General features: G+C 56.4%; 10 protein-coding genes across 10 annotated transcripts; 7 read left to right on the top strand and 3 right to left on the bottom strand.

The window, feature by feature from the left end:
* The first annotated feature begins 201 nt into the window (after positions 1 to 201).
* Positions 202 to 1,579, top strand: B0T15DRAFT_322385 (beta-lactamase-like protein). Its single transcript, XM_062864064.1, has 2 exons — positions 202 to 555; positions 644 to 1,579. Exons 1-2 carry the CDS (start codon positions 394 to 396, stop codon positions 1,547 to 1,549), a joined length of 1,068 nt encoding a protein of 355 aa, XP_062717528.1. The 5' UTR covers positions 202 to 393; the 3' UTR covers positions 1,550 to 1,579.
* A 1,295-nt stretch (positions 1,580 to 2,874) lies between these two features.
* B0T15DRAFT_514998 (EthD domain-containing protein) lies at positions 2,875 to 3,584 on the top strand (the record flags this gene model as incomplete). Its single annotated transcript, XM_062868153.1, has 3 exons — positions 2,875 to 3,084; positions 3,197 to 3,396; positions 3,515 to 3,584. The coding sequence occupies 3 exons, from the start codon at positions 2,875 to 2,877 to the stop codon at positions 3,582 to 3,584; spliced, it is 480 nt and encodes a 159-aa protein (XP_062717527.1).
* Positions 3,585 to 6,729: 3,145 nt separating this feature from the next.
* B0T15DRAFT_544501 (uncharacterized protein) lies at positions 6,730 to 8,141 on the top strand. Its single transcript, XM_062870087.1, has one exon. The coding sequence runs from the start codon at positions 7,098 to 7,100 to the stop codon at positions 7,926 to 7,928; it is 831 nt and encodes a 276-aa protein (XP_062717526.1). The 5' UTR covers positions 6,730 to 7,097; the 3' UTR covers positions 7,929 to 8,141.
* Positions 8,142 to 9,279: 1,138 nt separating this feature from the next.
* Positions 9,280 to 11,775, bottom strand: B0T15DRAFT_404895 (uncharacterized protein; the record flags this gene model as incomplete). The annotated part of the gene is made up of 3 exons (XM_062865272.1): positions 9,280 to 10,536; positions 10,619 to 11,172; positions 11,385 to 11,775. The coding sequence occupies 3 exons, from the start codon at positions 11,773 to 11,775 to the stop codon at positions 9,280 to 9,282; spliced, it is 2,202 nt and encodes a 733-aa protein (XP_062717525.1).
* Positions 11,776 to 12,126: 351 nt separating this feature from the next.
* On the top strand, positions 12,127 to 14,632 carry B0T15DRAFT_544499 (major facilitator superfamily domain-containing protein). Its single transcript, XM_062870086.1, has 5 exons — positions 12,127 to 12,263; positions 12,504 to 12,800; positions 12,874 to 13,134; positions 13,206 to 13,541; positions 13,604 to 14,632. The coding sequence occupies exons 2-5, from the start codon at positions 12,555 to 12,557 to the stop codon at positions 14,489 to 14,491; spliced, it is 1,731 nt and encodes a 576-aa protein (XP_062717524.1). The 5' UTR covers positions 12,127 to 12,263; positions 12,504 to 12,554; the 3' UTR covers positions 14,492 to 14,632.
* On the bottom strand, positions 14,633 to 16,127 carry B0T15DRAFT_544495 (uncharacterized protein). Its single transcript, XM_062870085.1, has 3 exons — positions 15,931 to 16,127; positions 15,449 to 15,847; positions 14,633 to 15,337 (listed from the first exon to the last, which is right to left on the bottom strand). The coding sequence occupies exons 1-3, from the start codon at positions 16,106 to 16,108 to the stop codon at positions 14,886 to 14,888; spliced, it is 1,029 nt and encodes a 342-aa protein (XP_062717523.1). The 5' UTR covers positions 16,109 to 16,127; the 3' UTR covers positions 14,633 to 14,885.
* Positions 16,128 to 17,848: 1,721 nt separating this feature from the next.
* B0T15DRAFT_544488 (S-adenosyl-L-methionine-dependent methyltransferase) lies at positions 17,849 to 19,547 on the top strand. Its single transcript, XM_062870084.1, has 2 exons — positions 17,849 to 17,981; positions 18,142 to 19,547. The coding sequence occupies exon 2, from the start codon at positions 18,153 to 18,155 to the stop codon at positions 19,257 to 19,259; it is 1,107 nt and encodes a 368-aa protein (XP_062717522.1). The 5' UTR covers positions 17,849 to 17,981; positions 18,142 to 18,152; the 3' UTR covers positions 19,260 to 19,547.
* B0T15DRAFT_544487 (uncharacterized protein) lies at positions 19,547 to 20,726 on the top strand. The gene has a single exon (XM_062870083.1). The coding sequence runs from the start codon at positions 19,744 to 19,746 to the stop codon at positions 20,647 to 20,649; it is 906 nt and encodes a 301-aa protein (XP_062717521.1). The 5' UTR covers positions 19,547 to 19,743; the 3' UTR covers positions 20,650 to 20,726.
* Positions 20,727 to 21,428: 702 nt separating this feature from the next.
* B0T15DRAFT_405184 (HPP family-domain-containing protein) lies at positions 21,429 to 22,581 on the bottom strand (the record flags this gene model as incomplete). Its single annotated transcript, XM_062865284.1, has 2 exons — positions 21,429 to 22,157; positions 22,297 to 22,581. The coding sequence occupies 2 exons, from the start codon at positions 22,579 to 22,581 to the stop codon at positions 21,429 to 21,431; spliced, it is 1,014 nt and encodes a 337-aa protein (XP_062717520.1).
* On the top strand, positions 22,296 to 23,471 carry B0T15DRAFT_322161 (uncharacterized protein). The gene has a single exon (XM_062864062.1). It carries the CDS (start codon positions 22,720 to 22,722, stop codon positions 23,332 to 23,334), a length of 615 nt encoding a protein of 204 aa, XP_062717519.1. The 5' UTR covers positions 22,296 to 22,719; the 3' UTR covers positions 23,335 to 23,471.
* Positions 23,472 to 24,053: the final 582 nt, after the last annotated feature.

Below are 24,053 nucleotides of genomic sequence, written 5' to 3'. Positions count from 1 at the left end.
CCCCGATGATGACCTGTGCACACCGGATGCCGATCGGGAGATACAATGCCCTGCTGCTGACCAGAGCGCTTTCTCGCACACACCTCGGTTTCCGGCCCCCCACGCCGTGTCTCACACCTCGGGCATCCCCCTAATTCACCGCCACCCTAGACACCAGGACGAACGGAGAACCTCAGCCAGCCTCGTCTGGCAGGGAGGTCTTAGCCTTATCTTCGGAGACCGTCCCGCGCAAGAACATAACACCGATGGGCACCCAACTCACTAGTAGTAGCTGCCTCAAGTCTCAGCCCTATCATCCAAGGCCCCCCGCGTCCAAGGACAAGAAATCAATCTCATTCTCAACCTACCTACCGTACTCCATTCCTACTGCATATGCCATAGTCCTGCTTCACCATGGCGCCAGGCGTGGGAGGCTACCGGCAGATCAACAAAGCGCTCAACATCTGCGCCTTCGAGGACTATCTCGAGAGCCAGCAGACCCATCTCCCGCACCTGCCGGATGTGGAGCAGCTCAGTCCGCGCGTGATCCGCGTGCTTGGACAAAACCCAGGCAAAGTCCGTCATCTTTTTTCCTCCCCATGGCTCGCCGCATGGTTATTGCTATCATTCCCCCTGAACCTGAACTTACCTTCGTTTCTTCCAGTTCACCCTCCAAGGAACAAACACCTACATCATCGGCACCGGCACGCACCGCATCCTGCTCGACACAGGCCAGGGCATCCCCGACTGGATCACCCTCCTCTCCTCCACGCTCTCCACGCACGGCATCACCCTCTCCCACGTACTCCTCACCCACTGGCACGGCGACCACACCGGCGGCGTGCCCGACCTGCTCACCCACTACCCACACCTCTCCTCCGCCATATTCAAACACACCCCCGAACAACAACCACCACGAAAAAAGGGCAGCAAATCCTCCTCCCAGACCGGGACCCAGCAGCACTACCAACAACAGCCCATCGTCGACGGCCAAATCTTCCGCGTCGAGGGCGCCACGGTACGCGCCGTGCACGCCCCCGGCCACTCGCACGACCACTGCTGCTTCCTACTCGAAGAAGAAGACGCCCTGTTCACGGGCGACAACGTGCTGGGCCACGGCACGGCCGCCGTCGAGCACCTGCGCACGTGGATGGGCACGCTGCGGCTGATGCTGGGGCTGGGGTGCAAGGGACGGGGGTATCCGGCGCACGGGGCCGTCATTGTGGATCTGAAGGGGAAGATGGAGGGAGAGCTGACTGCGAAGATTAAGAGGGAGGCGCAGGTTTTGAGGGCTTTGCGCGGGGATGATAGTGGTGGTGGTGATGAGGATGGGGGAGAGAAGGGGAAAGGGTTAGTGGGGAACGCGAATGGTGGGGGGACTGGAAGGAAGGGGAGGAAGTTGACGGTGAAGGAGCTGGTGGTGTTGGTTTATGGGGATAAGATGGATGATGCGGTGAGGGAGATGGCGCTGGAGCCGTTTGTGGATGAGGTGCTGAGGAAGTTGGCTGAGGATGGGATGGTGGGGTTTGATGTGAGGGGCGGGGTGAAGAGGTGGTTTGCTCTTGCCTGAGGAGGAGTATTACCTTAGGATTCAGGAAGGTGATACAGGTCCGCGTGGTACGTACTTAGTTTATGTTAGTATCAAGATTAGAGCGGTAGACTCCCCTAGCTGTTGGCATTGAGTTACCAGAACATCAGGCTTAGATTGATCGTAGAATTGGAATAGCCGAGGAAGAAAATCAGCAGTGCCTTCAGGGTTGGGTTGCACATTACACTCCCGGGCTGTTTTTGCTGTCACAAGGGGCAGAACTGAACATGTCGTAAGTTCAGAGGAGCAGTCAGGGTTAGGAAATCCATCTGAGACATGGGCTGTACTTAACCGATATCTCGGTTTCACAAGACGCCACGACGCCTACGAAGTACGAAGGACACACGGATGGTTACGTAGTTACCAGTAATAATAATCCCTTTGCTGCCACTGAGTCCACCTTCCTCTACACGCCACACGGGAGCATTGGACTACACCAGGGATGCACGTAACAAGCCGGGATAATCACATCAAGTTGAGGCCAAACCAGAGCTCCGAGAGCCCCCGACGTCTGAGACAAACCGGAACAAGCCGGAACAGTAGATACAATACAGATACTGGTAGACGATTGACGGCCCGATCCGCCCCTACCCATGGGCAGGCAAACCAGGAAGCCACGCCACCTTGGAAAGGCCGAGATTGGCCCATGCCGCCCGACTGCGCGGATTCGCTGCGACCACCCGAGCCATCCGCGCAGACTCTCGCGGGGGTACTTTCTCGTGCAACGTCGGTCTATTAACACATCCGAGCCCCAAGCAAAAAGAAACAGAATTGACGGTGTCTCAGCCGGGGAAAAGCAATCATAACAGCTGAAACCCTGATAGCCCAGTGGTACAGCCACGTCGATTAACTGGAACAACTCCCGGTAATCACTCTCCAACAAAGGCAGGGATCACGCCGGGCGCGAGAGGTCTCGGCATCGCACACCTATTCCAGGCATGGAGACCGAGATGGGGGCGGTGTCGCAGCTTGGCCCTCCGACGTCAAGTCGGTCACCGGTGACCGGGTCCCCGGATGCTGCGCTGGGCCTTCGGCGAAACGGTGTTTTTCCTCGGAGAATACTGCCTCGAGCTGAGCCGCACGAGGGGACACATTCCCTCCTGCTTTTCCGAGGTTGTCAGCAGTAGTAGTACTTCTGATAGTATAAAGCGTGTCTCCCGGGCTAAACACGTCTTCTCCTGTCGAGTATCGATCAGCCATTACAGGCCACCCCATCTCACGCGAACCTTATATAACCCATACTGTCTGTCTCTACGAAAAGTGTCAAACGCTTCCCCCATTCCCACTCGGCGCGCAAGCCTTTGAACATGGCAGCAGACACCACAACGCTGCAAGATGCAGACCTGCCCAAGCCCTCCCCGGGTCCGACGCCCAAGGGGAAGTACCTCTGCCTCACGATATGCGGCTACCGCAAGCCGGGCATCAGCGAAGAGCAGCTGCGCCACCACATGGTCCACGTCACCGCACCCCTCACCCAGAAGCTCATGGTCAAGTACGGCATCAAGCGGTGGACCCAGGTGTGTGTTCCAGACTAGACACCAACCAGTTCAGCTGGCTATTACTAGTAGTACGTTATGACTCGCAAACTGATATGATATGATCTCTCTCTCTGTGTGTGTGTGTGCAAAGATCCACAACCAGTCCAGCACACGCGCCCTGATGGCCCGCATCGGCGGCGACCCGCAGATGGCCAACATCGCCGACTTTGACTTCTTCAGCCAGGCCGTGTTCCAGGACATTGAGGGTTACTGGCGCATGAAGCAGGACCCGTGGTACAAGGAGCATCTGGTCGGCGACCACGAGCGGTTTGCGGATACCACGCGGAGCAAGTGAGTACCTTACTTTTACTTTACTTCCCTTACCTTTCATCTTTTTCAGAGCGGAGTGGTGGGTGGGGTGAGAGATGGTTACAGTTTACTAAAAAATCTGGATGCGTGCGTGATTTAGGATAACGATAGGATGGATCGAGGAGTTTGTGAGGGACGGCGAGGCAGTTGATGGGTTTGCTGCTTCCTAGGGGTTAGCTTGTGTGAGGCTACTTTCCGGATGATGATTTGAGTCTGAACCCCGATCGGTATCGTCCATGATGACCATTGCGATCCACACCGCGCAACGGATGGGTTACTTCGAGTTGCTGGACTCGCTATGGTGCCCATCCATTGCGAGATGTGGATCGCAATGGTCATCATGGAGGATACCGATCGGGGGTCGGCGTTGAATTTGATTGATACCTATTGGGGGTCAGACATGAATCATCGGAAAATCGCCGCTCGCTATAGATCAGGCAGGTTTCGGCGCCCGGACGGACTTGTCCGGCCTGCGGCAGTTTTGGCTTGGGCAAGAGGCATGGGAGTTGAGAAGAGGGGAGGCGGTGAGGGTAGAAAGGCATGAGTTGAGTAAGCAAAACAAGAAATGTGATTTGGTTTCCCGGTTACCAGGTACTATTCACATCCATTTTATCGGTTATATCATTGGTACCTAGTCAGAACCTGTGTGGGGTGGCTCGACCGAAGTGCTGTGTTGAACATCCCTTCATGCCAAGTCCGGCGCAGGTACAGACAAAAAGGCGGCGGTTACACTGCGGATGTGTGTTGCACCAGATCTGATGGGCTTGCAAGCTACAGTTGCCAAGCCCTATCGGGAACCGAAGTTGTGCAACAGAGCCAGATCAATGTTGTACTACGAGTACTATTACTTGGCAAGGCACCAACCTCCCGGTGCGTGGAACCCTATCTAGTGGTGAGGTGAGCATTCGAGGTTTCCAAGGTCCGACCTCTCTATTACCAGTAGGACTTGATGTGACAGCTGGCCGCACGCTCGATTCTGGAGCTGGTTGTATTAATGTGTAAGGTCAACAGGCCGCAGTTGGCAAAGGCTATCCCCGTACCATCAATAAGCTAGTACACAGACAGACTTGATATGAAGGGGCTTTAATAAACAGCCCAAGGTACGACCCCCTGAGAAGGCTATCCGCAGCCTTTCGTACAGTACCTGCCCCATCACGCATTAACACTATCACTAAGAGTAACATGAACTCACCACATCTGCAGTAGACTCCTAATAGTGCCGCTAGATATAGATCTCTAAAGCTCCTATATAGATCCCTTCCAAGCCGTTTCAAAGTTTCAGCAAGAAATGGGGAGCCATCGTCTAGACCCTGCTGCGGAAACCATCGCTCTCGGAACCCTCCCCCTTCCCCGCCTTCCCTTCCCCCCTCTCCTCCTTAAGTCCGCTAGGCTTTGGCGACGACAATTCCCAACAGCAGCCAAACAGCCAGGAACAGATACCACTCCATGCTAGTATCCTCCCCAGCGGAGTCTCATCCGCCCATGCTTCCATCAAGGGAGCCGTGAGCCGTGTCGAACAGCCCAGCTTGTGGACCGCCCCTCTGTGCGCGGTGTAGCTCGCCAAAAGGGCAAGCCGGATGGTGTGGATATGTGTCATCTATCGCTACTACCAGTGTTTAGCAGGATTCTCATCGTACATGGCGGGCATGGCCAGAACGGATCCGTCCTGGAGACATAGAGAGCATGATGCGAGAAGAAAATGTTTTTGATGGCACATATGTCCCGTTGAACGGCCATGGGACTGGCCCGGATGCTCCGTCGATCCGGACATCGTTGGCCAGCCATGGTAGCGAGGCGGTAAAGCTATGGCTGGCAGCGGCATCGGTGGACGGGCGAGAGGAGGCTGCCTCGGTGCCTCCAAGGGCGGCATTGCACTCGGCCAGGGCACGGCTAGACAGCTCGGAGGGCAATCATGATCCAGAGTCGAAACGGCACCGTTCCCGTCGCCGAGATCCGCGTGCCAGTGGTAGTAATCCGGATTCAAACTGGTGGTGGTGCTGTTGTTCCCCAGGGCTGAAACGAAGAGAGGAACACCGTCCGGTGCCCCGGGAGTAGTCGACATGCTTGGGCTGACGGGTGACGCATCGTTGTATTGGGGACATGTTATGCTCTCAGGCGGGAGGTCGTGCTCGAAATACTGGTCCACGCTTGTTGGATCTCCATAGTACCGAGACGAGAAGCCGCTCTCAACATCCATAGCGGAGCCAGGGACGGAGGCGGAAGAACTGTTTGCGGAGCTCGTGGTGGACGTGCCGGAGCTGGCATCGTTGTCCGTACTACTGATGATGCTCGCCCGCTTGCGGCCGGGACGCTTGGTGAAGACCTACTCGCATGGGACTCCACGGCTTTCGCACCGCGAACACGACGGCTTCTCCCGCGGACACCTGGCCTTGGACACGGCGCAGGTCTGGCAGCTCTGGCGCAGCTTGGGGCTGCTGGTGGGTCGATAGTATCTTTCTCGCGCAGTGAATGCGAGCCTCCGATGTATTCTCCGTGGGAGACCGGCCGCTGCATCGAATTCCGAAATATGCATTCTCTTGTCCGGTTCTCATGTGGGTACTAGTGCTAGCCACGGTGAGTACCGAAGAGGCAGGGGACGAGGAAAGAGAATCCGAGGTGGCTATCCCTCAAACTCAAAAGCTGCTCTCATGAGTTATCTCTACTGTGTAGCCAATACAGCAAATCGTTATACCGTCCCTATCATCCATTCTCCTTGGAATCCGATCCGAGACCTGGCTGGATGGCATGTGCCGTTCTACGGTCCATGACACCGACATCGCGTAGACCGGTCACCAACTTGGCTCGGCATTAGACGAGGCACGGTTGTCAGGAGAGCGAGAGCGAGGTCCCCTCCAGAGATTAGACCACCGAAAAGAATAATGGGCACCGATCGGTGTTGGTGAACAGTAGTAGTCCTGTCAATGACCGCACTTAGCACTTCAAGCTGGTCCCATCACCTGTCGTGTTTGCTCATTCTTCTGCAGTGTACTTTTGTCAAGGCCGAGACATGGTATCAGATATCTCCTTCGCTTACCTTATGACGACCACTTAGCAGTGCTAGAAGTCAGACTCGGTCTCCGAGAGCGAACCATGCAGGGAGTCGAGTGACTCCTAGTAGGTAGATGCTCTGTCTCCCTCTGAGACGTCGTTAATAAAAGTCCATACTAAGCTGTTCATGGGGCGAAAGTGACTTCTAGCTTGACCTTTTGTGAGACAGCTCGCGTCTGTACATTAGAAGCAGAGTGCACACAACATGCATCAGGCGCTATGCAAATAATGCAACGTCTCGCCGTTAAGCAACTACTACTACTAGTACCTTGGTAGTCTTCGACCGCTGCCGCTAACTCTGTTAACAACTATGCTATTGTTAGGTAGACAGTTTGTGAACTAGAGTGACTGACGTTTCTCTGCACGGCGCGGGGTTTCCTAAGGTGCGATAGGAGATCAATGACGACAACACATGCTGCCCGAGATGTTGCCACAACCAGAGCCACCTCTTCCCTGTCCCAGCATCTGACGTAGCTTCTCTGCTTCAACTCAACCAAATGTCCAAAGACAAAGTGAGTAGATAGTAGGAAAAATAATCTCCAAGTCGTCACCAGCGTAAAAAAACGACTTTCCATTCACGCCCTCTCCCCCCTTGCAAGAGTTTGGCCTAGGGAGAAAGACAGAGAGAGAGAGAAATGGCTACTACCAGCACAACGACGTACGCTGTGCTCGGCGCAACAGGCAACGCCGGCGTAGCGCTGATCCAGCTCCTCCTGAAGCGAAACGCCGACGACGTGCACATCCACGCCTACTGCCGCGACCGCGCCAAGCTCCTCCGGCTGATCCCAGACCTGAAGGTCGAAGTGCCCGAGCGCGTGCAGATCTTCGAGGGCAGCACTGCCGACCCAGACCTGATGACGTCGTGCCTCCGCGCCTGCCGCGCCGTCTTCCTGTGCATCTCGACCAACGACAACATCCCGGGTTGCCGCATGGCCCAGGACGCCGCGCACGCCGTCGTGCACGCTTTGCGCGACATCGGCGCGCAGGACCTTCGCTCGACCTCCTCCGCCTACCACCCCCTCCCAAAAATCGTCCTGCTCTCGTCCGCCAGCCTGGACGAGCAGCTGTCCTCCAAGACCCCCGCCTGGGGCCGCGCCATCATGCATCGCGCCGCGTCCCACATCTACGCCGACATCGCGAAGGCGGAGGAGATCCTGCGTGCCGAGGCCGACTGGCTGACGGCCGTGTACGTCAAGCCAGGCGCGCTGTCGCACGATATCCAGCGCGGGCACGCGCTGAGTCTGACCGATATGAGCGGCCCGCTGTCGTATCTCGACCTGGCGGCGGCCATGATCGAGGCGGCGGACGATGAGAAGGGACAGTATGACGGCAAGAGCGTCGGGGTGGTTGCTACCAATGGCACGGCTAGCTTTCCGTGGGGCACGCCCTGGACGATTGTGCTGGGTCTGATAAGATACTATCTCCCTTGGCTGCATCCGTATCTTCCGATGAGTAACGGGCCTTGATAGGGTTTTGCAAAAGGTAAGGAAAGTTCAGGATGGGAAAAGGGGAGAGGGGAGAGGGAGGCGGGGGAAAAGAGATCGCCGTGTGTTATCGAGTAAGTGTGTACGATACAATGCCGGGACTTGAACTTTGTACATTACAACATGGGACATCCGACTCAACGTGCGAGAGGCGCCATGGCAAAGGTTGCATCAGCGCGGTAAATTGATTCTACCCTTACTGTTGCGTTACCACTAGTGTTAGTAGAGGAGACTGAGTCTTGGGTCTGCTTCGCGGAAGCTCGGTATACGACACCACAGTGATGCCGTGAAGCGGAGTCCGTTGAGGCAGCATTTCGATTTCGCTACCTGCCGGACCACGGAGGTGTTCAGGGCCGCGTGTAACACGAATACGATGGATCCCCGAGCCCATCCAAAGCACCGGTTGAGACAGGTACTACCTTCTTAGCTTGCCGGTTTCTCGGACTGAATCAAAACCTGGACCGTGGAGGGGAGTCAATTGAGAACTGACTTTGCACTTCCGTAAAGGCATGAGATTGAGATGACTCTGTATTCTTCAGAATCACATGTACACACGTATGGCAAATCCGATCTGCGACAATGCGCAAGTCCTGCCAACACACTGATGATGACCTCAAATGCACCATCCAACAAGCAGAGCATACCCAACATACCGTACATGTAATGCAAGGAGATATCCAACCCCACAGACGCCCTTTTCTTCCGTCCGATCCCTGAGACGCCATTCCTTGGGCCTCGAAGCTCACTGTGCTTCAAGCCCCATCTCCCTCAAGCCAGACATCCTACAATCATGCTCCGGATCTCGTCGGAGTAGTAGAGTATATATAGCAATGGAAAGTAGAAATACCGCGTAGCCTGAGACTAACCTAACCAAAATGGTCCCGCAAAAGACACAAACACACTGAAATCGCAGACATGTAAGCCGCCCCGTCCTGTACCTAAAGGTCGTGAGAAGCCCTTTCTATGTTGAATAAATGCCGACGCAACCGCAAGAGAACGTCGAATGGTGAGTTTATATGGTGTGGCGAGCAAAAGCAGAATGGCAATAGAGTGGTCAGTTTAGATGTCGCGGTCGATGGTTGATGGGATGGGCAAGCGTCCATGGCGCTGTCCCCGCCTTCCAACATCCGTATCCCTATCCGTTCCCCGACCTGCGGGACGGAGTGCCTTCAGCAGTGCCGGGAGGGAATGTGTTGTTCCAAAGTGTTAGAAGATCATGTGGCGAAACAGAAAAGGCCCGTGTACACTTTGGAACAACACGTTCCATTCCGGCCCTGCCAGGGCGGCCCGCATTCACCACTGAAATCACGCGAGATGAGCTTGACGTCAAACTTCAAGACCAAAGCCGGCCCTGCATCATGCCCCAGGTCATGTTTGACATGAAATTGCTGTCCATATCAAAGGACAAGATATCCGGGTAGGGAGCGAAACCTGCCGTTGTTGGCGCTCCGAAGGGGGATGCACCCGGTGCGGTGCCGGCAAAACTCAGGGGTCCACTCCTCGGCATCGCGGACTCGCCCAGATTGACAAGAGCGACCGCACTTTTGCTTTGCAAAGCAAAGTCGAGCCCCCGTTGCTCCATCTTGCTTTTGACCCTGGCCACGATCCGGGGCACCTGAGGTGTGATGTCCTGTTGCATGAGCATCGCCTCGCGCGCCTCCCAGGCCACCATGACCATTCGCGCGAAGATGACGAAGAAGGGGTGGTTGCCAAACTTGAAGGAGTGATTGTCAAGCTTCCCGGAGTCCATGCGGCGCGCCTCGTAGTTGTCACTCATGGACTCCCAGGCACGGTCGGCCTGGTCGTTCGGCTGCTTCTTCAACCGCTGGAGGATATAAGCGTAGGCGACGAAGGGGAAGTAAAATGACTCGATATGCCAGACGAAGCCCTCGATCAGTGGAGAGGTCATGAGCTTCGTATCACAATCCAGCATGGTACACGCATACGCGAGGGCGGGATCGTGCGCGGGGTCCGGCAGCCCCGGCGGCGCGGGCAAGCTCGCCCGCCGCCAGCGGTACTCCAGGAGCTGGATCCTCGCCAGAAAGCCGCGTGCCATCCACATGGTCATGAAATGAAGCGGGTTCTGCGGGTCGCACCGCCTCAACATCTCTTCAACCGTTCGCTGTAGATCAGGTAGGTTGCGGCGCCCGGACGGACTTGTCCGGCCTGCGGCAGTCTTGGCTTCGGCAAGGGTGGTCAATAGCGGATCGATATAGTCGAGGTGGAAGGCGCTGTGGCGGATAAAGTCGCTTATCTCGCTGCGAACGACGGCAAACAGGGCCTCGCTAGGCCTCTCAGAGACCGGCGGCGGGCTCTTCGCCTCTGCGCGGAGCTCAAAGTCATTGAGGTTCATGGGGGGACGGCAGTCCCAAGTAGGAGCCAACGTCGGCGGCTTATAGTCGACGACCTCGCAGACGCGATTGTCGAAGATGACCAACGACCACCACAGCCTCCGGCGCAGCTCAGCCTCCAGCGGATTGCATTTCGCATTGCTGGACTCGCTATGATAGCCCATTCGCTGCGCGGTGCGGATCGCAATGGCCATCATTGAGGATACCGATCGAGGGTCGGCTTTTGATTTCATCGATACCTGTGAGGGGTCAGACTCAAATCATCGGAAAGTCGCCTCACACAGCAAATGCCTCGACATCAAGGCTCCAGGGCCTACTAACCAGGTAAAGATACAGGGCAACAAGACAGTCATGATCACCGGTGTGCAGAAAGCGACAGTTGACCAGGGCTTGGCGGCATGCGAACTGATAGCGGGCCATGAGCTCCTCTTTTGGCGATCCAAACACGGCTCGACAGTGCTCCTCCGAGATCGCCAGCAGGGAGACGCTGTAGATGCTGAACATGAGGGCTTCCAAAGGGGCACTGACGCTCGTGAGGTCGCTGATGGCGTTAACGATGCGCGTCTGCAAAGTAGGCGTGTGTGTCACTTTGAATAGCGGGTTCACGTTGTCGAGGTAAATCTGCCAGAGCTGGAAGATCTGGGCCTGTGGCGGGTGCGAGCCGGCCAGGTCGTCCTTGATTTGGCTAGGTGGGGACCCGAACAGTAGATGATGACCGTTCGCTGTTAAATCGTCGCCGCGCTCTGCCATGAGATGATCCCAGGCCTTGGTAATGACGGCCCCCCGCAGATCATCCCCATCCTTCAGGAAGCCGCTGTCCGTCTCTTCATCGCCAGTGTCGTCGTCTTCGGCGTCACAGTTCTTAGGTTCAAGGGCTGTCAGTGGACCCAGGAACTTGATAAGAAAATTGGCTGCTCGGACATACCTTTTGACTAAGAGCAACCCAGATGGACCTGTGCGTTATGGGGTAAGCGCTAGTCATTCCAGGGGTCTCGAAAACGCAAGCTGCGTTACATTACAGAGTCACAGCCGGGGGGGGGGAAGACGTACGGTTTCCTCGACCTAGGCGTGGTGACCTGGTTGGGACTGGAGACCACAGACCATGCCTCGGACTGGCCGGCATCCGGACTGCTGACGTTGAGAGGAGGAGAGACATGGTCTGAGACTGCGACGCCGCCCGCCGGCGGATGGAGAGGCTCGAATCTCACATGGTGCTGGCGCAGCAGGTCCTCGTAATGCCGGATGCGCTCCAGCAGTTCCCGCTCTGGAAATCGGCGGCGTCGCTGACGGGGGAGGAGACGGGAAGCGACGCATATGGCCTTGCTGCGGGTGCAGTTCGAGCATGGAAAGACGCGGTCGCATTTGATCTTGCGCTTTTGGCACAGCACGCACGCGTACACTCGTGGGGGTTTTGGATTCGAAGTGCCGCCGGCGTCAGGGCTTGGCTTTGCCGTGTCTGCCGCTTTGTCCGTCGACATGGTATCGCACAAGGGTGTCGAACTTGAGGTTACTTCGTGCTTTAGATTGGCCCGTCGAGCGGGATAGAGGCCCGGCTTGGAGGATGGCGAAAATGAGATCTGATGAGACTACCTCGGGGTTTTGGACGCCCGCGAGTCATGAATGCTTCGACACAAGTTCCAACAAAGGTCTTGACTCATGAGGCTCGAGATAGGTCGCGTGACATGTGATTGGCTGCCGCGCCTGGATGTGCCTGGGCGAAAACTGCCCCGCTCCGGATCGGGCTTTAGTTGCACCCGAGCGAGATCAAATGATCAAAATGGGAAGAGTGCTCGGGGGTTAGTAAACCCCGGCAACTGCCTAATTGGGCAGCTTACGTTCCTCTCTGGGGATGGAAATAGAGTCAACGGCAAGAATGGGCAGATCTGGCGTCTCCAATAGTCGCGTAGGCTACGGGGCCGCTAGAATATTCTCAATGCCGTCGTGGTAATGGTAGCATCCTCAGTTTGTAAGCGAGGAACCCAATCCCCTGATTCCCCTCCGCCAATCCCCCCTTACAGGAGTCAAGATGAGGCCCCATGCCGCGTCAGAATGCGGCGACATTACGGCGCTCGAGACTCATATAACAGTCCGAGGTGAACAATGAGAGCCTCTTGCTCCGTCTGTATTCACTACTCATCCATCCTGACACGCGACAGTCATCCTGCGACGTGCGGCCAGTTAACTGATCGGTCATCAACACTCTCAGGGTGAAGTACAAGCCAAACCGAAACTTAGAAACGCATCTGTTGCATTTTAGATGCCTTCCACCCGTCCAAAGACCCCCCAGGGCAATGCCGCAATGGGCTCTCAGGATACACTCTCTTCAAAACGCGCCAGCGACATGGAAGCGGCTACAGAGCCTACCGCAAATTCCAAAGAAGATCCTGGTCATCCGGGCCAACAGTCGAACGAGGCACCTAACAAGGTGACCACCACCCTCGTGATAGTTTCCGTGCTCCTTAGCATGTTCCTGGTTGCTCTGGACAGAACGATCGTGTCTACGGTGCGAAAGGACCCCTTCCCCTTCCCCTTACACCATCTGACGGGACTTCTGCTAACTCTATGCTCCGAGCCAGGCCATACCAGTCATATCGAATGAATTCAACTCCCTCAGCGACGTGGGTTGGTACGGAAGCGCCTACCTGTTGACATGCTGCGCGTTCCAGCTGCTGTTCGGCAAGATCTACACCTTCTTCCCCGTCAAGATTGTCCTCCTCACCAGCATCCTGATCTTCGAGGCGGCGTCGGCGATCTGCGGAGCAGCTCCCAACTCGGTGGCCTTCATCGTGGGGCGAGCAATCAGCGGAGTCGGCGCCGCAGGACTCTTCGCCGGAACGGTATGTCCTTCCACCATGTGCTCAACCCGGATCAGTTATTGTTGCTAACAATTCTGTTCTACTTACACTAGATCGTCTGCACCGTCCAGGTTGTCCCGCTACACCAACGTCCAAAGATCCAAGGCCTCTTCGGCGCCCTGTTCGGCCTTGCCTCCATCATCGGCCCCATCGTCGGCGGTGCCTTCACTTCCCATGTGACCTGGAGGTGGTGCTTCTACATCAACCTGCCCATCGGTGGCGTCGCCATGGCTGTCATTGTGCTTTTCCTCAAGCTTCCCGATCCCGAGACAACCAAGCTGCCCCTGGCCAAGAAACTGGTGCAGCTCGATCTCCTCGGGACCGCCATCTTGGTCCCAGGCGTGGTATGTCTCCTCCTGGCTCTGCAGTGGGGCGGCACAACATATGCTGTAAGTCTACCTTCTCGTTTCTCCTCCAACTTTCCATAGAGTACTGATATTAATCTGCACAGTGGAACGATGGCCGCATCATAGCCCTCCTAACCCTCACCGGCGTCCTGGGCGTCAGCTACTGCCTCGTCCAAGTCTTCACCAGCACCGCCACCCTCCCCCCGCGTCTCGTCAAGCAGCGGAACGTCGTCTCCGCCTTCTGGGCAACCCTCACCATCAACTCGGGCATGTACATCTTCATCTACTTCCTCCCCATCTGGTTCCAAGCGGTGCGGGGCGTCTCCCCCGTCGACTCGGGCATCCGCCTGCTACCGGTCATGCTATCCATGGTGGTCGGCTCCATCCTCGCGGGCGGCCTCAACGCCAGGATCGGCTACTACACCCCCGTCGGCATGGTCGGCTCATGCATCATGGTCGTCGGCGCGGGCCTGCTCACCACCTTTCGCGTCGACACAGACTCAGCAAAATGGATCGGCTACCAGGTGCTGTACGGGTTCGGCATGGGCACCTGCTTCCAGGTGCCCAACCTCGCCGTACAGACCGCCCTGGCCCCGAAGGACGTGCCCGTCGGCTTGGCGCTGATGTTCTTTGGCTCGCTGATCGGCTCGACCGTCTTTGTGTCGGTCGGGGAGAACGTGCTGAGCAACCAGCTGCTCAAGCGGCTTGCGGGGCTGCCCGGGTTCGATGACAGGCTTGTGACCTCGGGGGGCGCGACGGCCCTGCTGGACTCGATCGCGCCCGGTGCGAGGGGGGCGGCGCTGGTGGCCTACAACGCCGCGCTGCGGGATGTTTTTCTCGTTGGGCTGATTGTGACGTGCTTGGCGGTGCTGGGTACGTTTACGCTGGAGTGGCTTAGCGTTAAGAAGGACAAGAAGAAGGCGGCGTCTCCTACTCCTGCTGAGCATAGTGGAGACGCGGAGGAGAAGGAGGTGGGCGAGACCGGGAAGTGAGGCGAGCGTGGTGCACGACCGGCTGGGTATGCGGTGACGATGGACGATGGAGAGAGAGATTTTGTGGTCGGTGTTAGAAAAGGGGTTCAGACATGTTTTGGACGATCGCCTAGGATATAGAATAGAGGGTGAGTCATTGGATACCTGCGTTGCCTTAGTGATAGTTTGTTTAGTACTAGTTAGGTAGTTTAGTTTTACCACTGATAATCTTCAATACCAATACATTCTCCGCTCACTCAGTTCCAGTTTGGCGATACGTGGCCCTGTGTGCTCAGGATCAGGCTATCTGGCAGACGGTTATGAAGAGCTGGCCAGGTTCTGGGGTATCACAAGCGTTCTCAACTGACTAGCAGTAACATGTCCCTTGGTAGTTTGTAACGTCTGACCGCGTATATTATTGCCGGGTTTGTTCCGTGCCCTTCTCGCTCTCTACATCCATCTCACTATGCTGCACCTTCACATCCATCTCCCGCGCCGGGATCTCGTTTGCCGGCATCTCTGCGATTAAGCAAGGCGGTAGCCGACCCGGCTTGGCGTAGTACTTAGTAGGAACTTCAAGTTCTTGCGGTGGTCGAGGCATGGCGTCCAGCTCTTTCGGCGGCCCCCGTGGTGCACCGGGCAAGCTCTCGGCATGTAGCTCGGGTTTGCCGGTGTAAGGCTCGTCGTCGTCATCGTTCCTGGACTTCCGGGATCGCCTCTTTCGGCGGCGGAAGAAGAACAAGAGGTAGCAGTAGATTCCCACGAGGACGGCCAGGCCTGCGATGCTGCCAACCACTGCGCCAGCGATCCATGCCTTGTTGTTGCTGGTGCTCGTCTCGCTTTCTGTGCTACCGGATGTAGATTGTGCTAATTGTTACTGAAGTCAGCGGCAATTCTCTGTACCTAATAACGGATGAGGGGAGATTCCCCAACGAGGCGGGCAGAAACCGCATGACATCGATCTCAACCCTCTCTCACCTTCTCGGTTAGCTGTTGGAGTGCTAGTATGAACGAAGCCGGTCCAATCGGACCTGGTGACAACAACCTCCACGGCCGAAGTACTTGTCGTCAGGGTTTCGATACCGTCCAATCCTACACCGGAGAAGGTGAAGTACGACAGCATGGTCGATGTTGTGAGCCAGGAGGTTGGGATGGTGTACGATGTAGACGCTGTAGACGCTGTAGAGAACGCTGTCAACGGCGCTGGCGACGCTACACAGTAGCCGACCATTTCTTCAGCCGGGCCGATGGCGCTGACGGAAGCGCCCGCTGCGTTTAGGCATCCCAAGCAAAGGTTCATGTATTTTCGAAACGCCGAGTCTTGGTCACAGAGCTGAGGCACCCGGCCAACTCGCTGGACTTCGCGAGCTGCGTCATCTGTTTGGTGTGACAGGAATGTGAGATCAGTTTCAGAGTTTATGAGTGTGACCATTTCAAGGGTCGAAGAGTCTTGTCCTCACTGCACCTCTCATAGCAGACCCCAGGGATTGGGACCGCATCCGAGGCCGAAGCCGAGCTTGATGAGACCGCGGTCGGTACGTTGGTGGTAGGTAAGGGGAAAGGCGGGGTAGCCTGCGGGAATCGTGAAGGACGCCACATCGCATCTCTTGTGCAGCTGGGAATGGGTACTAGTAGCATACAAGCCCATCGTTGTGCATCAGGAAATGCAAAGACAAGACAGGCAGACCTGCGGGGCCCGCTGCTCTTTTGAACCCATTTCCCCTCGAGCTCAGCTGTCAGCAACCCTCATCAACTCATGGCAATCACATAACTTGAACTCTGTGCAGACACGGCACAATGTGGCACATCGCGGGGGCCACGGCCCAGCCCACGTTGTTGATTCGCCTGCTGCGCTGTGCTTTCTCTCAAAATACTACGGTAGCGATGCCTGGGTAGCGTATTAGGTATGCACAGTTCACTCTCCTGCCGCTCCTGTTGGAAGGAACAGAGGGTAATAATCTATGCCCCCAATGATCGCCGAATGGATGCAGACGCATGTCAACCTCCCTACCCTCATTTGGGCAAGATCAGATAGAGTTGCACAAATACTAGTACTAGTACAGACGTCCTAGCGAACCGAAGAAATACCGTCTCTCCACAGCTGCCCGACTTCCACGCGGATAAACTAAACAGTTAGGCATTGTTGCTCATATCAATGATCTCATGGCCTGATGCCTGCTATCTTACCGCTCATTATCAGTAGATACTGTATACCTGCCGAGAAGAGCAGTAAGCTGCTTCTAAGAGAACGGCGATAGGGGAACGATGGACGTGTTTGATGACCTTAGTCATTTGCTCAAGCCAATCTTTTAGATATGCCAGGCACTGTACACAGCTACAACCCAAACATGCATCTCATCATCTGGTCTCCAGAGTGGGCTTACGTACAGTAGCAACTACTACTAGTACTACTGTATTCATCATGATACGGCGCCCGGAGACTCCTAGTACTAGCTCTTTCCGTCATTTATGAGGGTGTCTGAGGGGATGTGCTCAACAGATTTGGCATCGGTATAGTAATGTCTCTTCGGGGCTCGGACTTTGATCTCATGATGATCCTCGCCATCACTCGTAGCCCCGTACCGGGCCGGAACTTTGGACACAACAAAGAGGATGAAGATGAGAGTGTTGAAGAAGAATGACCCCCAGTCGGGGATCCGCTGCCCGCCAACAGTGCCAGAGACCGTGCCCCATCGCAGCCAAGCCGGCGGCAGATATCAACATAGCGAGCAGTTCGAAAGTCCAAGTCGCAGGAAGCCCCAGGAGGGCAGTCGACCGGTGAGCTAGACCGCCGGGGACAGGTGATGGATAAGGTACTGGTCGGGAATCTGAGCATCTAGATGTGTCCACGTCGGAGTGGGCATGTTGCTGCCATTGCATGAGGTAGGCTCTGGGGCCGCCGGCTGCCGAGAGGAGGTGTGAGGAATCAACCCACGTTGGGGTCGGATGGGACGTCATGACGGGATAGCAGTCGAGGACGAAGGAAGACTGGAAGGCTACACCACCAAGCTGGGTATAGTTGGGGCGGTTGGTTTGTATGTGGTAGCTTTCCTGAACACAGCTCGGCAACCAGGCTCCAAATCTGCTGCCCTTTCCGTTCCCCTTTCCGCTGCTTTTTTTGTAGCCGGGAAGTGATACACTTGACAAACAGTCCCCGCCCTGCTACGTACCGATCATTCTTATGTGGATTGTCAATCAGGCCTTGCTGCTCCGTCGGACGTTAAACCTATGCCGCAGTCACCGACCATATTGCTGGCAGCTTCCAAGCTCACCCGGCTCACCCCGATTGGCGGGCACGCTCGGAGCCATGTGCGCGCGAAGGTCTCCCGAGGCCGTGGTAGGTTACTTCGCTCTGGAAATTTAGACCCCGCGAATAGCCGCGTCGGTTGGCAAACCCGCGATATGGCCTCGTCGCCTTGCGAAGTGACGAAACGCGAGCTCAACCTCGTCCAGGCATCTATAGACTGAGACCGCCGATATCGGCTCAACACTGCTTGCATAGGTACCTTAGGTGCGTATAAAAGGGCTGCCAATCAACAACCCGGCGGGCTCTCACAGCATCAACAGTTTCTCTGCTGTCAAAGACTCTCGATCTCAGCGAACCTTTACCTACCTACCCTACGTAATTGCCCAATCTCGGACGATAATAATAATAAGTCCGCCTCGAATAGTATTCGCCGCCATGACCAACAAGACCACTCAACCTCCCATCCAGACGCAGGGGCCAACAACCCCCCCAACAACAACCGCAGCAGCAAAGGAAACCACCTTCCGCTCCTTCAGCCGCGCCCAAGGCGCCAGCTACGCGCAGCACCGCCTCGACTACCACCCGCGCCTCTACCAGCTCGTGCTCGACCACCACAACGCCACGGGGGGCCGCCTCGACACCCTGCTCGACGTCGGCTGCGGGCCGGGCACGGCCGTGCGCACGCTGGCGCCGCATTTTGCGCACGCCCTCGGGATCGACCCGTCCGAGGGCATGATTGCTACCGCGCGGTCGCTGGGCGGCTACTGCTGTTCTGGTTCTGGTTCTACCCCGGAAAAGAAGGAACCGATTCGCTTCGAGGTCTCGACTGTTGAGGAGTTAGAGATGGGGATCTCGCGTGACGGTACTGGTATCCAAGAGGGCAGCGTCGATCTGCTAGTAGCAGCAACCGCGGCGCACTGGTTCGACATGTCTGTCTTCTGGCCGCTGGCGGCGCGCCTGCTCCGTCCGGGGGGAACGGTGGCGCTGTGGACGGGCGGGCGTATCCTTGTGGATGCGGATCAGCGGTGCGGGTCGGTGCCGAATAATAATGCCAAGGCGATTCAGGTGGCGTTGGACAGGTTTGATGCGGCGGTAGATGAGTATTTCTTGCCGGGGAACAGGATGGTGTCGAATCTGTATGCTGATTTGCAGCTGCCGTGGATGCTTGAGCGGCCGGTCGCGGAGTTTGAGAGGGATGGGTTTGTAAGGAAGCTGTGGGATAATGGTACGACTAGTAGTGGTGGTGGTACTGAGGATGGAGAGAAGGGGGAGGGTTATATCAAGGAGTTCTATACTGGCGACCAGAAGGGGGCCGATGTGGAGGTGTTGGTCAAGATTCTTGCGACTACGAGTCCGTATATACGCTGGCGCGAGGCCAACGCGGACGCGGTGGATACGGATAAAGATCCGCTGCAGGTTATGAGGAGGGAGATTGAACTTGCGCTGGAACAAGGCGGCGTTGGTGGTGGCAAGCGGCTGGTGAAGGGGGGTGTGGCGGGTGTCTTGTTGATGGTGAAGAAGAGGGCGCAGGCCGCGGAGTAAGGGGCCGCCTGTGGATGTGTCGGTTATGGTGTCTCGGTTGAGAAGGCAGCGACTTCTTGTTCCTTCCGACTGTCATGGCGCATTTCTCCTTAAGCGCGGGGCAGGCTTCAAGTTGGTGCAAAGCAATGCGGAACTGACCCTGAAGGCCCCAAATGGGAAATGAAGGGACCATGAGCACACAATGGCGCGGTTCCATGGTGAGCAGATGGTCCATTTTAGCCATAGGCAGAATGTATAGTAGCATACGAGGTCTTTCGCCCCTCTCAATCAATCAGCGTTCTCATATAACACTGCGTACTTCACGGAAGGTTGCAGCCAAGAGAGAGGGGTTTCCTTAAGTCGGCATTGAAAGTACTGCTATATCCGTGGCTACAGATATAGGTAGGATTAGCGGGCGGTATATGGCGCCCTCCTCCTGGTCTCGCCTATCCCGGCTTACTACCGATTTCCTTATACAACACTGGCCACTTTTGTGAGTTCAGCGATGATCTTGCACGCCCTCCTGAAAGCTCTCCTCGAGCTTCTCCTCGTTCAAAATGTCTTTGCCACAGGCATCCGAAGCATATTCTTGTTTAAGGACGTAATGAAGTCCAACACCACGGCACTCAAAACCTCCGGCTTCAACACGCTCATCATCTTCGGCGTCGGCATCCTCGACAACGGCGACATCATGTACTACTCCAACACGCCAGGCAGCAAGGACGTCCTGGTGGCATCCAACGGCACCTACGTCGGCGGCGACGCACTCGCCGAGAAGGTCCGCTCCTTCAAGAAGAACACAACCAGCGTCCAACGGGTCGAGATCTCCATGAACGCGCAGCATGTCCGGAATCTGATAACCAACCCCGGTCCCGGCCCGGACACGCGCTTATACCGCAACTTTGCCGCGCTCAAAACAGCCTGGACCCTCGACGCAGTCAACAACGACGACGAGTCGCTCTACGACGTGGCCAGCACCGTGGCCTTCGCCAAGATGCTCGGCCAGGTCGGGTACAAGTACACCATCGCGCCCTACACCAACACCCGCTTCTGGGCCGCCGTCAAGCAGCAGCTCAACCTCAACAACAACAGCGAGCCGGACGACGACGACGACGACGTTGACTGGCTGCTGCTAGACAGGGTGTATCTGCAGTGCTACGACGGCGGCGCGTACAACGATCCCGGCAGCTGGCAGGGCTCGCTCGGCATGAAGGTCGTGCCGCTCCTGTGGGTTGTGAACGACGCGAAGCCGTCGTATGGCATGACCGCCGCGCAGGCGCGGCAGAGGTTTGAGGGCTGGAATAAGCGGTATGCGCTCGCTGGGGGCGGGTACTGGAATGACTATGATATTGAGAAGATGGGCTTGTCGTATCGGGAGTATGGGGATGTTTTGAGGAGTGTGTTTCCGTGATGTTGATGGGTCTGGATGAGGCTATTCCCAGAAGCAGTGTTCAGTAAGGTACCTTATTCGAGTCTCTTTAATAACTGGTTTGTATGTACAATACCAATGATGACGATGCAGCTATCCCGGCCGTAAGAGACAGCAAGTGATACTGTAATCATACCAGATCACCGACGCGACACCTCTTTCGTGGCCAGTCAGAGACGAGGTACGCTTCTGCCACTATTGATAACCTAATGACTTGTGAGAACCTTGGGACAACCGGCACCAGTAGTAGCTCTTGATGAGTCCCCTGAGTATTCTCTGTACCGAGTGTGTGAGCATTTAACTGCCTTGACACTGTGACTGCCGAGCATAGTACTTCAAGAGTGAGACTACTTCCTTCTAAGCAGCGAGCCTTGAATTATGATGAAACACGTCTAGTCACTGCTCCGAACATCGCCGCGACTGCCGATCACGGACCGAGCGTCAGTATAACAAGCGGCTACAGTAGTACTACTGTATGTACTCCACCTTTCGGAGCATTTCCAGATACTATACGTTTCTCCCTCTGGCAATGCGACGTCGCACAGCATGGCAATCAACAGATTCCGAAACAAGTACTGTCAATAGCTGTGAACTGGACTTCATGGTAACTGAACCGGCATCTAACGGCTTACCGGTATTACTCCATATCGGTATGCACGGGTGACGCTCATGATAGCTCGACCCTGTCCATCCACTTGCTGAAACCAGCAGTAATTCATAACATCATCATCATTACTAGTAGTAACCCCTAGTACCATCTATCACAACCGCTCGCTGAGCATCTCCAGCGAGAGGATCTCCTCCGGTCTAAGACTCAGACTCTCCGGAATCTTGACCACCCCACGTCTAATCACGATCTCCGGGCCCCGGCCACTCATAACCGAAACCGTCCTGGCCAGCTGCCCTGTACTGCCCATATTGCTCTCCACATCGCCGCCGGCCGTCGAACCACTAGTAGTACTAGTACTACCCGACGACTCCTCCCCCTCATCCCTCCCCTTCTTCCGCTCCCCAACACCAACCCCTCCTCCTCCCACCTTCTCCCTTTTTTCACAAGGTTCCGTCTCAATCCTCCCTCCCCTCCGCTGCTCCCAGAATAGCCCCGTCTCGCCAGGACTCCACCAGTAGTACGGAAACCTCCGCTGGATATTATTGACCAGCAGCGCGACGGCCAGCATGAGCGCACAGCCCAGCAGCAGGGGCAGGAACAGGAACCAGCCCAGCGCCGAGACGCTCGGGTCCAGCACGGCCATCAGCGCGGTGGCGCCCGCGGGCGGGTGCACGGTGCCCGTGAGGGCCATGGCCGCCGTGGCGAGGGCGCATGCCAGCGACGCGCCCAGCCAGCGGACGGCCTCAAAGTGCGGCGATAAGGCGAAGAGCTTGCAGATGACGATTCCCACGAGCGCCGAGACCAGTTGGCCCAGGATGGCGTTGCGCGGTTGCGCGAGGGGCGACTCGATGGCGTAGAAATCTAGGACGGCTGCGGCGCCCTGGGGAGTACGGTTAGTAGTTTTACGGGGGATGAAACGGAGAGTTGGTGAGAGAGTAAAACGGTGGTGTTGAGAGAGAGAGAGTTGGGAGATGGGAACAACAAATGTGGGGGGGGGGGGGGGGAGAAAGGCAACGCACAAAACTGCCGATGATGATGGGCACCGCGCGGCTCTGGAAGGCGGGCACCTCTTGCGCGACGGCGCCGATGATGGCCAGGGAACTAAACACGCCGACGACGGCCCAGAAGATCATGGCCAGGTTGCCGAGCGAGGGCGGTGGCGCGTGGGTGCGGTATCCGAGGAAATGGGCCACCGGGGAGGGTAAATAGGGTAGCGCGGAGGGCGGGAAGAAGGGGTTCAGGTGCTTGTCGATGTCGAAGTGCCATCGGGACGGGCCCCGGCGCGGATGGTGGGTTGCCGTCATCGCTGATAACCAGGGGAGCAAAAAAAGACTATCCAAGTAGTCCGGAAATAATATTCAATATATCTGTCCGATGCTAACAAGTCGAGCAAAGACGAACGGATCGGACGGTTTCTAGATATCAGAGCTGTCGGGATAGAGATGGATGTGGTCGAGACCAAGATGCCGGAGCAGGTGTTCACTTCGTTTTCCCCACTGGCCAACGCAATTTCACTCCTCGATGGCGGCAAGTTCGTCGTCTGGTGTTCGGGGCCGTCCCTCAGCCAAAGAAGAAAACGAGCGTTCTTGTACTGTGTTGTAGTTGTAGCCCGTGCCTGCTCAAAAGCTCCTCCTCCACCAGAGCGAGAACGACAACCCGGGAGACGGGTCATTAAAATACTGCAGCTTCCCCATCTTTTATTAATTAAGCTCACCGGAGCCCGGGGGGGCTTGCCATTTGAATCCCGAGCGAAATCCAGAGAACCGGTGCTCCAACTTGAACACCCAGCAAGGGCCAACAAAACTCGTGACAAAGGGATTGCTCGAGGAGCCAACGGCGAGTTGTCCTTGGGCTCGCGCCGCCCGGGGATTTACGTCAGATTTGCTAAGAGAAATTCCCGATCTGGCTTAGCGCCGGAAGGTGTCAGAAGCCTGTCATATTGCGCCCTGGACGTTGGATCTCTTGCGCATTGGAGATCTCCGCGGAGCCAGCCGAGGCTACTGTACAAAACTAGAAGCAGCCGTTTTCTGTTTTGGGTTTCTGTGTGTGTTTCGTGAAACGCTTTTGTTGGTGAGGTGGGCTGTTTCCAGAAGGATGGAAGGCTGCTCCCGGCTTTCTGGGCAGGACCCGCTCCAAGGGCCAACGGCTAACGGCAATTGGCAGCGCTGAGGAACAGGGGAAGGGTTGGCCCGTCGATCCGGCGCGCGCTAAAAATCACAGAATGCGGAGTGCATGCGAGAAGCTAGCTTGGGCTTGAACACTGTCAGCGGCTAAGGTCTCCCGAAGAAATGTGAATTGAGCCCTCCACCGGGTACCTAGGTAAGCAAGCGATATTGTCGAGATTGTGTTCTTTTCCCTCAGTTGGCGAGGCCCATGTTTTCACGATGATGAAGTCAGAGCGCTACGGTTCCGGTCTTTCCCACTGTTCGTCGGTGATGTGGGGCCGCGGCGAACACTCGGCATGGTGGCTCCGGGCAACATGGCCCACTGAAGGTCAAAAACCTTGAACGACAACGCGAACATTGGCAGCAGAAGGGTTCCTGCTCCTTCCGATGCTGTGGTCTCGCCTTACTCTCGAAGAGCATTCTGTACTGCCCTTCAGGAAAGGCTATGTATGAGCAAGGTATGTCACACTGCCGGAGTCGGAACTCCGAGGCCGCGCAGCATCGTTCTGAAGGCCGAGCGTGTCACATAAGCGTCGGGCCGATTCGCCGCCCGGCGTGGACGGATGAGTACACAGTAGAGGTGGAAAGTTCATAAACCAGAACTGGCAGTT

The sequence above is a fragment of the Chaetomium strumarium genome (genome assembly GCF_033439665.1).
Source record: "Chaetomium strumarium strain CBS 333.67 chromosome Unknown B0T15scaffold_8, whole genome shotgun sequence".
Classification (NCBI taxonomy): domain Eukaryota; kingdom Fungi; phylum Ascomycota; class Sordariomycetes; order Sordariales; family Chaetomiaceae; genus Chaetomium; species Chaetomium strumarium.
This window is presented reverse-complemented; position numbering and strand designations above follow the sequence as displayed.

Coding starts and splice junctions, on each gene's coding strand:
- B0T15DRAFT_544488 (XM_062870084.1), top strand. CDS start 18,153: ATGACCAACAAGACCACTCAACCTCCCATCCAGACGCAGGGGCCAACA.
- B0T15DRAFT_322385 (XM_062864064.1), top strand. CDS start 394: ATGGCGCCAGGCGTGGGAGGCTACCGGCAGATCAACAAAGCGCTCAAC. Junction 556..643: donor TTGGACAAAACCCAGGCAAA/GTCCGTCATCTT, acceptor CGTTTCTTCCAG/TTCACCCTCCAAGGAACAAA.
- B0T15DRAFT_544487 (XM_062870083.1), top strand. CDS start 19,744: ATGATCTTGCACGCCCTCCTGAAAGCTCTCCTCGAGCTTCTCCTCGTT.
- B0T15DRAFT_544501 (XM_062870087.1), top strand. CDS start 7,098: ATGGCTACTACCAGCACAACGACGTACGCTGTGCTCGGCGCAACAGGC.
- B0T15DRAFT_544499 (XM_062870086.1), top strand. CDS start 12,555: ATGCCTTCCACCCGTCCAAAGACCCCCCAGGGCAATGCCGCAATGGGC. Junction 12,801..12,873: donor ACAGAACGATCGTGTCTACG/GTGCGAAAGGAC, acceptor GCTCCGAGCCAG/GCCATACCAGTCATATCGAA. Junction 13,135..13,205: donor CAGGACTCTTCGCCGGAACG/GTATGTCCTTCC, acceptor TACTTACACTAG/ATCGTCTGCACCGTCCAGGT.
- B0T15DRAFT_322161 (XM_062864062.1), top strand. CDS start 22,720: ATGGATGTGGTCGAGACCAAGATGCCGGAGCAGGTGTTCACTTCGTTT.
- B0T15DRAFT_544495 (XM_062870085.1), bottom strand. CDS start 16,108: ATGCTACTAGTACCCATTCCCAGCTGCACAAGAGATGCGATGTGGCGT. Junction 15,848..15,930: donor GGTCTGCTATGAGAGGTGCA/GTGAGGACAAGA, acceptor CACACCAAACAG/ATGACGCAGCTCGCGAAGTC. Junction 15,338..15,448: donor TCCAACAGCTAACCGAGAAG/GTGAGAGAGGGT, acceptor AGTAACAATTAG/CACAATCTACATCCGGTAGC.